Source organism: Misgurnus anguillicaudatus, chromosome 21 (genome assembly GCF_027580225.2).
Source record: "Misgurnus anguillicaudatus chromosome 21, ASM2758022v2, whole genome shotgun sequence".
NCBI classification, from domain to species: domain Eukaryota; kingdom Metazoa; phylum Chordata; class Actinopteri; order Cypriniformes; family Cobitidae; genus Misgurnus; species Misgurnus anguillicaudatus.
This window is the reverse complement of record NC_073357.2, coordinates 63415458-63430648: the sequence shown is the minus strand read 5'-3', so window position 1 is coordinate 63430648 and position 15191 is coordinate 63415458. Positions and strand designations below refer to the sequence as shown.

The window sequence follows — 15191 nt, the reverse complement described above, 5'->3', positions numbered from 1 at the left end:
TTTAGTTATGTGTACTTAAGTGAGTAAATGAGTTAAATTCTCAATGAGTGTGATATGGATTATTTACCTATTTAAAAGAAGACAGTAATGCCTTGTTAGCTGGAGTGTCAAAAGCTACCCTAAACAGAATGCAGGTTTTGCAAAATTCGGCTGCAAGAGTCCTGACTAGAACTAATATACGAGAACATATTACTCCTGTTTTGGAGTCTTTGCACTGGTTACCCATTAGGTTTAGGGTGGACTTTAAGATTTTGATGCTTACTTATAAGGCATTGCATGGTTTGGCGCCTCAATACTTGACAGAGCTTTTAATTCCATACACTCCAAAACGTGATCTTCGTTCCTCAGAAACTGGTCTTTTAACTGTTCCCTCAACTCGTTTAAAACTAATGGGAGACAGGGCTTTTTCCTCATTAGCTCCGAAACTCTGGAATTCTCTACCATTTGAGATTAGGCAAGCAAATTCTTTTGGTATTTTTAAATCTCAGCTTAAAACTCATTTTTTTATGTTAGCTTTTAATTGATTGATTGCTTTTATTTTTGTCTTATATTGTATAATGTCTCTTAATTCTAATCTTTATTATGTGTTGTATCTCTGTTGTTTTAATTGTTTTTGTACAGCGCTTTGAGATGTGCACTTTAAAGGCGCTATAGAAAATAAAGTTTATTATTATTATTATTATTATTAAATGTAGAATAAAGCTTACTTGGGCATCTTACAATGCACTTATGTTGTTATGCAATTTTAAAAATGAAGAGTTTCATTGCAAAACGAGATAAATCCATTTTTTAACATTTTTGTCAAAACATGTTTATTATAATGTTATCATGTTATTATTTTGTTTTATGGTGCTACTTAGCTGTATTTTCTAAGTTTTTAAGGTTTAAATCAAAACAAACCAACTGCAGTTGCATTGAAATGAATTGGAATGCACAACCAAAAAACGAGATTTCCGAACAATTAAAAAAACAGTGGTTATCTCGTTTTGCAACAAAACTCTTTAAATATTTAATAAATGTAAAATATTTATTAATAACATATGAACATGTCTGGATGTAGAAAATCCTACTTAGACATCTAACAATGCACTAATGTTGTTGAATGCAGTCTCAAAATACATGTATGTAGAAAAAGCCTATTGTACAATGCACTGATTTTGTTTTTATGTAGTTTCAAAATATAATATTAGTATGTTTAAAAAAACATACTAAAAAACAAAAAGCAGGTGAGCAGGTAAAATGGTTTTGCTGGGCCACCACAATGAGCGGAAACCAGAAAAGGCTTAACTAGACTACTGTAATGGGCATCGTGTGAGCCAGGGCGCGTGCTGTGACTTCCGTCACCATGTGGGCGGTTTCTGCACCCTGAGTTGTGACCACCCTCGGAGGTGGAGCCAACCTGACCAGTTGCAATGCTGATCTCTGCCGTAGCAAAGGAACCCAACACGCTCTGGACAAGAGCCTCGAATCGTCACTTCTATAGTTTTAAAAAGATTAATTATATGTAGTTTATAGAATGAAGACAGCATTATTATTCAATTGTTTCTATTTCTGTTCTTAAATGTTAGACCTTACTTTTATTTGTAACTTTGTTATTTTTTTCATATGCATATAATTTTTTTATTTGTTCTTATTTTATTTCCCTTTTTTGCTGATCCGAAACTTAGTCGATCCCATACACAAAAGAGGTCCACTGAGTTAAACATTTCTGGCCTCTCCACTGTTGTTTAAAATGTGTAACTTAATTAATTAAAGATATTTTAAACCCCCCATCTCCCCCTCTTTCTCTCTTTTTCTCCCATACTCCTTTTGTTCAGTCATCTGAACTCTGTCATCTGTTTAATGATCTTTAGATGATCAGAGATGGAGAAACTCATTCATCTGATTTTAGTTTTTGGTGAGTACAGCAGCTGACACACATGATGATGGGAACACACACGATGTTAAGTTAAGAATAAAATACTTTTGTGTTAATATTAATTTAAATTTCTTTTAATTATCATTGTTTCAATTATTTTTATTTCAACAGTTCTTGTTTCCATTCCGGGTAGTTTTGAAGGTAACCTTCTATTGATATTTGACACACAAGTGATCTAATTTGAGGCACATCTTAATTTATCTGATTCTGTTTGTTTTATGTTTTGAATAATCATTCATCAGTCATTTAACTCTTTCCCTGCCATTGACGAGTAAACTTGTTCATTAAGAGAAAATGCTTCCCTGCCAATGACAAGTTTTTTCGGCAATCCGTATTTCCGCTATTATCCACCAAATGGGACTTTTACCCAACTTATACAATCTGGAAGCATCCCCTCAGGTCAAACAGTTCAAACGCAGTGTATTTATGGTCATCGCTCTGAATCTGATCTCAATCAAAAGTCCTTCACAAAAGTCACAAAAAGTGATAAAAAGAGAAAAAGTTTTTTTGGCTGCGAGTTTATCAGACTCCAATTAGATCATGAGTGATGCTAATATTTAGATAAGATTAGTAGTTTATCACAGATGTATTTATTTTCCACACTGACTGTTTACCTTTCTTTGATTTTTTTTTATAGAAAATTTAGCACGTAGAGGAACGGTTACACAGTCATCCACACATTCAATCCGTGTAGATCAAAACGCTATAGATGGTGTAAGATATGGGGCTACTGAATCATACTGCTCTGTTACTGAAAATGAATTGAGTCCATGGTGGAGGTTGGATCTCTTGGATTATTATGAGATTGGAACAGTCATCATCACTGCTAGATCTGACTGTTGTATTGATCAAACCAATGGATTAGAGATTCGTATTGGAAACTCCACTGAAAACAATGGAAACATCAATCCCATGTAAAGTTATTCATGACATCAGTTTATAGATATCATTTTAAACACTTCTAGAGATTAACTGATTATCTCTCATTCTAGATGTGCTGTAACTTCAGGTGGTCAAACTATCAGTTACTCGTGTGGTGTAATGGTGGGACGTTATATAAATGTGGTCATGACTGGACGTACATCTGTTCTCTCTCTCTGTGAAGTTGAGGTTTATGAAACAGGTGAGATCTGATACTTAATTCTGTACCATTAGATAACACTGAGGAAATATTTGACAAAATTGACTTTTTGAACTGTTGAATTTAACAAATTATTTAGAATGTATCTCCAGACTGACTGATCCGCTGTCTTTGATCACATTGTAGAAAATGTGGCTCTAAGTGCAACAGCTACACAATCATCCACATATTCCACATTTGTAGCTCAAAATGCTGTAGATGGTAAAAGATATGGACCAGGTGAAGCTGAATACTGTGCCGTTACTGGAAATCAAAGTGTTGCATGGTTGAGTTTGGATCTTCAGTATGAATATGAGATTAGTACAGTAATCATCACTACTAGATCAGACTGTTGTGCGGCTCAAACCGATGGAGCAGAGATTCGGATTGGAAACTCAACTGAAAACAATGGAAACAACAATCCCATGTACAGATATTCCATGTATACCCTTATTGATTTAAACACCTTGATTTATGAATTGATTAATTGATTGATTTTTTCTTTCTTTAGATGTGCTGTAACTTCAGGTTTTCAAGTTGGTCAAACTATCAGTTACTCATGTAATGGGATGGAGGGACGCTATGTGAATCTGGTCATGACTGGACTTCCGTCTAATCTCTCTTTATGTGAAGTGGAGGTCTACGGAAAACGTAATTTCTTAAACCAAATTGTATATATCTTGGTAAAATTGGGAAATTTGAGACCTAACTTTCTGCATTCTGACTGAATATGTGTGATAGAAAAGGCTTTGTGTGATGATGACTCTCAGGCTATAAACTTAAGATTCATGTGTGTGTTTATTCAACCCAATATCACGCAAATACGTGACCATTTCACGTATGGACCAACGCGAAAATGACACGCCTCGCCGCGCCCGAACGTGAGCATGTCACGCCTCCCCCCTGTGTCACTTTCACGCCCTGGCCACCCAACCCTGTTGTCCTAACCTCTTACCATTTTCGCTTCGGTTTAGGGTTAGATTTACATAAAATGACATCCTTACCTAAACAAACTCTAACCCCAACGTCGGGGACAATTGGTTAAGTTTAGAAAATATAAAAGAATAAGTCTTGTATCTTTTTTTTTTATAAACCAATACTTAAAGTGACAAATACTTAAAGTGACATATAACAAAAGCACCAAATCTAACCCTAAACCGGAGTGAAAGGTGTTTGAAAATAGGACAAAAAAGTTGAGTAACCAAAACGTGACAGTGACACAAACAGAAAAGCGTGACATGCTCACGTTCAAACGCGGGCAAAACGTGTCATGTTCACGTTGGTCCATACGTGAAATAGTCACGTATTTGCGTGATATAGGGTTGGTTTATTAGAGAAGGGCAAAAACAGAAAACAAACTGGCATAGGTCAAGAAAACAACAACACCAGGCCGAGCAATAATTGTTGTCATAGCAGGCATTCGGTCAGAACAGGGAGCAGAAGGATAGAAATGTTGCTCCAAAAAGACAAGGAACAGGTCAAAAGGCGGGCAGTAAGAATTGTAAAACAATTATCCAAGACAATTATCAAGACAAAACAATAATAAACACTCAGAATTGTAGGCCGTGGCAATTCAAGACTTTGCACATAGTCTAGAGCAAGGACTAGAGGTCCTACATGAGAGGTTTAAGAGCTCCACTTTTAATCACGCACTCGTGAACTTCCCCCTATGCATGTTCCTTTAGGGGAATCTCCACTGCCATTTTGAAGTGCATTGCACTTTGTGTGACTTAAAGTAAATGGATTGTAAAATCGATTACGGTTGTGTGTCTTCTTAAAAGAAAGGCTTATTGAGGACAGGTCTGCTATGACTTTTATAAGCGATCGGGTGCAGGATTTCTGAAAGGGGGGGATCTCCCAAAAAATCCCACTGACTTAAAATTGCGCCGAACTTTGACAGATCATAGCTCCGCTCAACGATTTAGTAAAAACATGTGGGTTACAACATTTGAAGAGGGTGGTAGGGTTAACTTATACCCCATAATGGGGCACCCAAGGTACCTATCTCATAGACTGCCATTATAAAATTCCCAGATGGATATCTTTGCACCACAGTTTCATAGAGACATGGGGGTGGGCTCATTTTACTCAGGCATCCAATCCGTCTCTAATGATCTTTACAGAGGTATTAAGCCACGCCCCTAACAACCACTTTTGATCGCCCTAGCAACATAAAATTAGTTATATATTCAAATCTGAATGTCATGGGGGTTGGTTTATATCATTCATGTTGGCAAGTATGTTAAGGAACATCATAGAGTCACAGGAGTTGGACTGTTTTACTTAGAGTATTATCACTAGTGGGTGCAAATTTTGGGTTGTAGCTGGGAGTATAATAATTCTTGGATGATATTGTCCCCAAAACTTTGCCATGGCAAGCACAACTTCACATTTCACTTCAGAAAATAGACCTTTTTTAGATTCTGACCCAGATTCTTGAGTGCTTATTAGACTGAACTTTCTTTTTGCTTTGACCACTTTTTTTCCACAATATTTTCATCAAATATCAGTGTTTTTGTTTGTATATGATTGATTGTTATGTTTGTGTTTTCTGTGTTTCAGGTCATTATAAGAAAAACCTTTTGAGACTGAAATTTCTCTCCAGTGTTGATGCAGCTGCTGTGAGTGATCAAATCCTCAACCAGGTTAGAAAAATAAATGAATGTTATTTAAAGGGATGATAAACTCTGTGGTTTCTTGTTTATTTTATAATGTTACCTAAAGTATATTTATAATATTATTCATGTTTTCATGCAAAATATAATTTATGACCATTTTCTATCCTGTGGAAATAAGAAATGACAGTATGTTGTATTTGTGTATTGATGAATTTTAGCTGCAGTCTGCTCTGTCTCTACACATCTCTGATTTCAAACTGTCCTGGAAACAACGCCCTTATAAAGAGAAAGTCAAACAACAGAACACAGGCAAGTACATACAACTTCAAAATATGTTTCTTTGTTTTGCAGTTTTGTAAGAACCAAAAATATCCCACAGGACAGTTGACAGTACCACATCTGTTTATCAACAAGTTTATCCAGAACGCGCATTTTAGACAACGTGCAAATACCAAATTGTTGACATTCACATTTTCTTGCGCTTTAAAATATAAATTAATCCAACAATCCAATCTTAATTAAATTTATATAGTAAAGACAATGCAGCGGGTTTTTTTTTTCAATTTTTGCACCTGAAAATTATAGGTAGACCAACCAAAAGTCTTCTATTGTATTTACTTGTGATTTGGCTTGTAATTTCATTTTTTGTTTGGATTTTATTACTAACTGTTTACTTGAACAATACGTGAAATTTTTATGAGAGGCTAGTAGTGTCATTACCTTATTTATTACTAACAATACTTAGGAATATTTTATATTATACATTTAATACCTTTTGTTGTAGGGCTAATAGCCGCATTACCACCTTGGGTGTACATTATTTTAGAATAATTAAATGGCCCATTGTCAATTATCTCTAACATTTGAAACAGTGGGCTGTTTAACGCTTTATTCTGAAAAAAAAAAACACAGGTATGCACTATTATTCGAAACCTGACCTGCTAAAAGTAATGCGCACCCAACATGGTAATGCAAAATGTATATGGAAAATAAATGCATACTTTAATTTCAATAAATCTTTACATTTCATCCCCAGGTTCTTGTGTTAAAATACCTATCTGAGAAATACAGATGATGTCTTTTTTATTTACATTATTCTTCTTATTTTTTCATTTAAAATGTCTACCTAAAATGTATACAATTTTCATATTTCAAAAGTTTTGTGGATTTAATGCAGTTTTCTAGTTGCTAGTATTTTGGGTTTGTATTCAGACAGAGATGTCTGAATGCGCACCCTGTTTATTTTCTTTATTTGAAAAAAAACACAAAGTTGTTATTGTAAATGTACACGCATTAAAGAAGACCCTTTACAGTTTCAAATGATGTATAACACGTGCATGATTATTATTGATGGAGTATTTTATGTTGATTCTGCATTGATGAGGAAAAACACGTCAAAAATCAGCGGTGCGTTTTTGGACCCCAGAGTGTTAAAGAAGAACATTTTCTGGAAGGCATTAAATGTTTGTGAAAATCATAAAAAATGATGCCACTGGCTGGTAACTTTTAAAAAAAGCTGGCGAGGAAAGAGTTAAGAGGCCACAAAAGAGAAATCATATCTGATCCTGTCTGTAAGCTCCAGACTAAAGTAATAATCATAATATAAATCTAAATAATCAAAGTTTGATTTCAATCTTTGACATGATTTTACTCAGTCAATATAAAAAATATCAAGATTATATTTAAACTGAATGTTTTTTTACATTATGGAAGATAATTTTATATGGAAAGCAGTTGATCACATAAATGACTTGCTGGGTTCCCATTCGAGGGAACTCAATGCTGCATCATAAAATGAGACTTTAAAGAAACGCGATTAGTGTTTGCACATCTAAATATTCTTTCGAAACTAGTTGTTGAAACACTGTGCAATCTGCACCCAAGCCCAAGTTAACCATGCATGAGCCCACCTCTGCAAGTGAGTCAAGGTGCAATTAACCAAACCAAATGCGTTTTAAGCAAAAGAGTTGTAAACAAATCATGCTCAATGGAAACCAGAAAGCCAAGTCAATTTTCTTGTTTTACGCAATGCACAGGAAAAGCATGCTTACATGTCTCAAAGCCTCAAGATATCAACCCAGAAGTCACTGTGTAGAAAAACTAGTTTGAATTAGAGTATTAGCCTACATACTACACTAATATACTGATAAAAATGAATCATTAACAATAATGATCTGAAAAACACGGACGGAATAATGGAATCTAAGCATCAGCATTTAATACCATCTTGCCTTAACAACTGCAGGAAAAGTTGTTTGCTGCTGGGTCCAAATTCAAGAATGTGTAGGTGGATTATAAACTTTCTGACAGAGAGATGACAGACAGTCAGAGTTGTCAGTTTAACATCTAAAACAATAAGTGTGGGTACAGGTATGCCACAAGGGTGTGTTTTGAGTCCTTTATTGTTCACACTGCCAACATATGACTGTACTCCCAGTTTTAAATGGTAAATGGTAAATGGACTGCATTTATATAGCGCTTTTAACAGACCTATGGCCATCCAAAGCGCTGTACATGTTGCCTCACATTCACCCATTCACTCACACACATTCATACGCCGACGGCGGTGTCAGCCATGCAAGGCGCCATCCAGCTCATCGGGAGCAACTGGGGTTAAGTGTCTTGCTCAAGGACACCTCGACACTTGGTTCGGTGGAGCCGGGGATCGAACCACCAACCTTCCGGTTTGTAGACAACCTACATGAACCACTGAGCCACTGCCGCCCTGCAACAGCAACCACGTCATCAAGTTCGCAGATGATATCATTATCGGTAATAGGCCGACAACAGTGGTGAGTCAGCATACAGGGAAGTGGTGGAGAAACTCACAGCCTGTTGCACAAAACATAACTTGGCCCTAAATACCTTCAGGACAAAGGAGATAGTCATGGCCTTTAGGAGGGTTAGCCAACATCACCATCTCTGATGTTGTTTTACTGACATTTCCAATAGTCTGTTCATTCATACGTGGAGCCTGATGGCGCCCTCCTGCAGAGACAGTCCTGTGGCTGGTTGCATAAACATAGCCGTGACATTAAGACTGCGTTTTAAGAAAGAATCTGACTAACTAACAATTAGTTAGGGCTAATCAGTCTTATTTTTGGATTTAAATTAGAACAGTCTACCATTCTATGAAACATACTTAAAACAGTTTTAATCAGTCTTGAAGAAAAAAATTCATGACTAACTTTTAAGACTAGTCTTAAAGATTTATGCAAACGGACACAGATTTGACACACTAACGTGCACCTACGTCGTGTTATAGATATGAAAAATAGGTTTTAGGAATAATTTCTAATGGTAAAGGTCATTGAAATGTTTTGTTTTGGAATAAAGACATTTGAAACAAAGAAGTCAAAGAAGGTGAAGTGAGACATTTAATCAAAGAAAAGATGGATTAAAACATTGTAGCAGGTGCAGGCATAACAAAAGCCCTCTTTAAGACAGGTGTGGTTGTGCTGATGCCTCTTGGGGTAACAGGTGCAGGTAAGGCGTAGCCATCTTAAAAACAGGTGCAGGTTATGTGACAGCCATCTTGGGTGCAGAGACTGGCTTGGTGGTGGCCATCTTAGAGACAGGCATGACTTTAGCCAATTTTGGCAAAATAGGCATAACATGGGTTGGCTTACTGTGAACAGTCTTTGGTTTCTCATCCACAACACCCACAGTGAAGGGAGATCCCCTCATAAGTAAAGCACAGTCAATGTAACTTTCTAAGGTCCAATGTGAGGCATCACGTGGCATACACAGGCATAAATCTCTATTAAGTGCATTATAAAAGATCTTTAAGCGTGTCATCATTATAGTGTACCGTAGTGTACCAGTATTGATAGCTCAAATCTAGGAAGTCTTGAGGTAATCCTCTATCGGTCGGTTGCCCTGGCGTAATTCAAGCAAAGCAAACAGTGGATTCATGCTGCCGGCTGGAAATTACAAACCTCAGCTGGATTCTGGTAGGGCAAAGTATTTTGTAACGTAGCCTGCTTACACAAAGAGAGAGAGAGAAGAGAATCCATGTGCAAGAAGGTTTATTGTAAAATCCCCGAAGGGCAGGCAAACAAATCCAAACAGGGTGATCCAAAAGCGTAATCCACATTGTGACATCATGAGAGGGCGTGTTCTAGAGGGCAGATACATTGCCCTCAGATGGCTGAAGCAAGATGGCCGTCTGTTAAAGACTACAACTCCCAGACTGCCTGAGAGTACAGCTGCAGCTAATGAGACCAGCAGCAGTCCCTAATAGGGGTTATGAGAAACTTTTGAGTTTGTGTTTGGTTTGGATAATGACATGTAAATTTGTGAATTAAGGAAGACTAAGTTACTTTATATCTTAAGAGATTTAAGTTGAAAAACATTTTTGTTAATTATAAAACACACCTGCATATTGAAGAGACCGTTGAAGTGGTGTTTTCTTGGAACTGACACAAGCTAAAAGATCCTTAACCTCTCATGCTGTCACATATGGTGGAGAATGCGGGCACTTGGATGACTGCAGATGTTCCAGAGTGATGTGGAGGACCTAACAAGCCTGTTTTCTAAGCTAAGTACACAGTCAATTGATTGTAAAATGGAAGAGTTACTGAAATCAATGATAGAGAGTAATAAAGTGCAGCAGCAAATTCAAGCTGGCTTGCTGGAGGAACAAAGGCGGGCCAATAACCTTAAAATTAAAGAACTGGAAATGAAGCAAGCCCAAGATGTTAGCAGAATACGGGCTAGTGACTTTATTCCTAAAATGGGAGAGTGTGATGATGTCGAAGCGTACTTGCATGCTTTTGAGACAACTGCCTTTAGAGAAAAATGGCCAAAAGATCAATGGGCAAAAATATTGGCACCGTTTTTGTCTGGAGAATCACAGAAGGCCTTCCTAGATCTAGACCCAACTTGGGCCAATAATTATGACTCCTTGAAGAAAGAAATGTTAAGTCGCAGTGGTCTTACAGAATTTGGGAGGGCCCAGAGGTACCATGCATGGTGCTTTAAGAAAGAACAGCCACCGCGTACACAGATGCATGAATTAATGCGTTTGGCTAAGAAATGGTTAGAGCCTGGTAGGCACTCGGCAACAGAAGTGGTCAATTCCTTGGTGATGGACAGATTTTTAAGAGCCCTACCCATTGAAGCTAAACGATTTGTTTGTCTGAATAACCCAAGTTCACCTCAAGAATTGATAGAAGAGGTTGAACGATACCAAGCCAGTGCAGAAATGCTGAACTCACGGTCTCCAACCAGTGCACAGCCCCAACAAAAGTTTTTCCAGAGAACCTCTACTCCCAGATGGCCTAGCCCACAGGGGAAAAGGTCCAGCCAACAAGATTTGCCAGTCGAAAGCCCATTGTATAAACCAAGAACCTGTTACAAGTGTGGGGAAGTAGGACACATTTCATGGCAATGCAACCAGACAGATGAGCCTATGCCGACGGCTGAGTCTTCAAGTGGCTTGAAAAATAACCTTTTTGCTGCCTTGTTGGGCAACTCTGTGTTCCAAGCAATGACATGCCCTGTATCAGTTAATAGTCAAGACGTAGAGGCATTACTAGACTCTGGAAGCATGATTACACTGGTGCACCAGTCCTTGGTCAATCCAAAGCAAGTCTCATTAGAAAACCCAATTCCAGTTTCGTGTGTGCATGGTGACACTTGTACATATCCCACATCTGCAGTAACATTAGTCACGACTAGAGGGAAGTATGAAATTCGAGCTGGGGTGGTGGGATCCCTGCCGGTACAGGTATTAATTGGACGAGATTGTCCTGTGTTTCACATGTTGTGGCAAGATGTACAAGCAAGGAGAACAAGAGAAACACAGCGACCCAGGGGTAAAAACAGACAAAATATGTTAGATTATGCAAGTCAAAATGTCCAAACTCTAACACACCATTGCCTTCCAGTGCAGACACGGATGAATAGAGGAAACAACCTGGAAGAGACTGAGTCAGCCTCAGAACAAGCAGATGAGCCACCACCACAGCCCATCACTCAAAGCAGGGTACAGTTACAAACAGAACCCGAGGAGCTGGGGGCATCTCAAGAAAGTAATAGTGGTCCAGAAGCGCCAGGGCACCAAATGTTAACAGGCCAGTATGGAACAGCACAACTGAATGACTGTACACTTGTTAATGCTTTGAAAAATGTGAAAGTTATTGATGGAATAGTTCAGAGTAATCTTCCAGTAGTGTACCCACATTTTGCGATTAAGAATGGGTTGCTCTACCAAATAAAAAAAGAAGGGGAGGAGACTATAGAGCAGTTGCTTGTGCCTCAAACCCATAGGGCCACAGTACTGCAACTAGCCCACACTCATCTGCTTGGGGCACATTTAGGGGTGGACAAAACCAAAGAAAGAGTGCTACAACGGTTCTTTTGGCCTGGTGTGCATAAGGAAGTAGAGAACTACTGTCGTAGTTGCCCAGAGTGTCAGCAGTCAGCTCCAAAACCTAATTTTCGTAGTCCCTTGATTCCTTTACCTATCATCGAAACCCCCTTTGAGAGGATTGGGATGGACATTGTGGGGCCTCTACCGAGGAGCGGCAGGGGTCACCAATATATTTTGGTGATGGTAGACTATGCAACCCGTTACCCTGAAGCGGTGCCATTAAGGAAAGCTACGTCAAAGCAAATTGCCAAAGAGTTATTCCTGATTAGTACTAGAGTGGGTATCCCAAAAGAAATTCTTACAGACCAGGGAACCCCATTCATGTCTCGTGTAATGAAAGAACTCTGCGCCCTCCTAAAGATAAAGCAAATAAGAACCTCTGTGTACCACCCACAGACAGACGGCCTTGTGGAACGTTTTAATAAGACCCTCAAGCAAATGCTTCGTAAAACCATTGACACAGATGGCAAAAACTGGGATCAACTCTTACCCTATCTGTTGTTCTCAATTAGAGAAGTACCACAAGCCTCTACAGGGTTCGCCCCTTTTGAACTTTTGTACCCATACAAGCCAAGAGGACTGCTGGATATAGCAAAAGAAGCATGGGAGGAACAGCCTTGCCCCCACAGGTCATTCATTGAACATGTTGGGCAAATGAGAGACAGAATGGCAGCCATTTACCCTATTGTAAGAGAGCATATGGAGAAAGCGCAACGAGAACAACAAGCGATATATAACCGCCCAGCTCAGCCTAGAGAATTTCAGCCTGGAGACCGAGTGTTAGTGCTGGTGCCCACAGTAGAGTGTAAGTTCCTAGCCACCTGGCAGGGCCCCTTTGAGGTCATAGAGAGGGTAGGGGAGGTCAATTACAGGGTTAAGCAAACAGGCAAAAGAAAGCCTGACCAAATATACCATGTCAACCTCTTGAAACGTTGGCACCCTAGAGAAGTGATGATGTGTTCTCTTTCCCCAAGCAAACCCAGTGACCCACCACGAGAAGAAGTCCGGGTGAGCCCAGATCTGAACCCACAACAAAAACAGGAAGTGTTGGAGCTAGTGGATCGTAACAAAGATGTCTTTTCCCCAGTTCCAGGCCATACTCAAATGATCCAGCATGAGATCCAGACTGTCCCGGGGAAAATTGTACAGCAGCGGCCTTACAGAATCCCAGAAGCCAGACGAGAAGCCATTAAGGAAGAAGTGAGGGAAATGCTTAGGTTAGGGGTCATTGAAGAGTCACAGAGTGCATGGTCGAGCCCTATAGTGATGGTCCCCAAGCCCGATGGCACAATAAGATTCTGTAACGATTTTAGGAAGTTAAATGAGATCTCAAAGTTTGATGCATACCCTATGCCCCACATTGATGAATTGATTGACAGGCTAGGGAAAGCACGCTTCATCTCAACACTAGATCTAACAAAAGGCTACTGGCAAGTTCCCTTGTCTTCAGATTCCAAAGAGAAGACTGCTTTTGCAACACCAGACGGACTATACCATTATACTCACTTACCCTTTGGTCTTCATGGGGCTCCAGCCACTTTCCAAAGGCTCATGAACCGTGTCCTTCAACCCCACCAGCAGTATGCAGCTGCTTATTTAGATGATGTGGTAATCCACAGCTCAGACTGGGAAAGCCATCTTGGACTGGTGCAGAAGGTACTGGATTCTCTCAGAGAGGCGGGCTTGACTGCAAACCCAAAAAAATGTAAAATTGCCTATGGTGAAACTGAATATCTGGGCTATACAATAGGCAGGGGTGTAGTACAACCTCAAGAAGCCAAAGTTGGAGCCATTCAGAACTGGCCTAGGCCACAAACCAAAAGACAGGTAAAGTCCTTCCTTGGCCTAGCTAATTATTATAGAAGATTTGTGCCTAACTTTTCAAGTCTGGTTGCACCCATTACAGAGCTAACCACTAACAGACACTCCAGAATGGTAAAGTGGAGCAAAGAGGCAGAGGAGGCTTTCTCGCAGTTAAAGAGGATGTTGTGCTCCAGACCGATTTTGAAATCCCCAGACTTCACAAAAGAATTCCTGGTGCAGACTGATGCCTCTGAGGTGGGTCTAGGAGCAGTCCTTTCTCAAACCCATGAAGGCGAGGAACATCCTGTGCTCTACATCAGTAGGAAACTGGCAAAGCATGAGAAAAATTATGCCACAATTGAGAAAGAGTGCTTAGCTATTAAATGGGCATTAGAGGCACTCAAGTACTATCTATTGGGGAGGAAATTTGTATTAATGACAGACCATGCACCATTACAATGGATGGCCCGGAATAAGGAGAGCAATGGCAGAATAACTAGATGGTTTTTAAGTCTGCAAGCCTTTAACTTCTCTGTTGTCCACAGGCCTGGACGATGCCATGGAAATGCTGATGCCCTCTCTCGCAAGGATGCCCTCTTCACAGTGGCCTGCCAACCAGGAGCCTCAGAGCAGTGGAGGGGGGTATGTGACATCATGAGAGGGCGTGTTCTAGAGGGCAGATACATTGCCCTCAGATGGCTGAAGCAAGATGGCCGTCTGTTAAAGACTACAACTCCCAGACTGCCTGAGAGTACAGCTGCAGCTAATGAGACCAGCAGCAGTCCCTAATAGGGGGTATGAGAAACTGTTGAGTGTGTGTTTGGTTTGGAGAAGGACATGTACCTTTGTGAATTAAGGAAGACTAAGTTACTTTATAGCTGAAGAGATTTAAGTTGAAAACCCTTTTTGTTAATTATTAAACACACCTGCATATTGAAGAGACCGTTGAAGTGGTGTTTTCTTGGAACTGACACAAGCTAAAAGATCCTTAACCTCTCATGCTGTCACAACATAAACAGGCAAATGGTCAAAACAAGAACAAAAACAAGAACCAAGAAACAAGAACACTGACAAGATAAGGAACGCTTGGTAATGCAGCTGTTACACATACAATACTTTGCAGTGAGATGATGTGTTTGAATCGGCTTTATACTGATAAACAGGAAGTGGAAAGTGAAGCATGACATGACCAGATTTCAAAACAAAACAAACAGAACACAAGACTAAACCCTTACACAGGTTTACCTAGACTTACTGCATTTGAAGACCTCTAGTGATTATTTTAAACTAGTGATGACTTTAAACATACTGTATGCCCTCTTATAATATGTAAAAAAAAAAATACATATAACTGTT

General features: G+C 39.3%; 1 protein-coding gene across 1 annotated transcript; it reads left to right on the top strand.

Moving 5' to 3' along the window:
- Positions 1-10322: 10322 nt before the first annotated feature.
- Positions 10323-14549, top strand: LOC141353129 (uncharacterized). Its single transcript, XM_073859616.1, has 2 exons — positions 10323-14090; positions 14381-14549. Exons 1-2 carry the CDS (start codon positions 10338-10340, stop codon positions 14405-14407), a joined length of 3780 nt encoding a protein of 1259 aa, XP_073715717.1. The 5' UTR covers positions 10323-10337; the 3' UTR covers positions 14408-14549.
- Positions 14550-15191: the final 642 nt, after the last annotated feature.

What these genes read in the sequence shown, in the direction of transcription:
- LOC141353129 (XM_073859616.1), top strand. Translation starts at nt 10,338, where the DNA reads ATGAAGCAAGCCCAAGATGTTAGCAGAATACGGGCTAGTGACTTTATT. An exon ending in TGCAGACTGATGCCTCTGAG is followed by an intron (nt 14,091 to 14,380) that starts GTGGGTCTAGGA and finishes TGTTGTCCACAG; the next exon opens with GCCTGGACGATGCCATGGAA.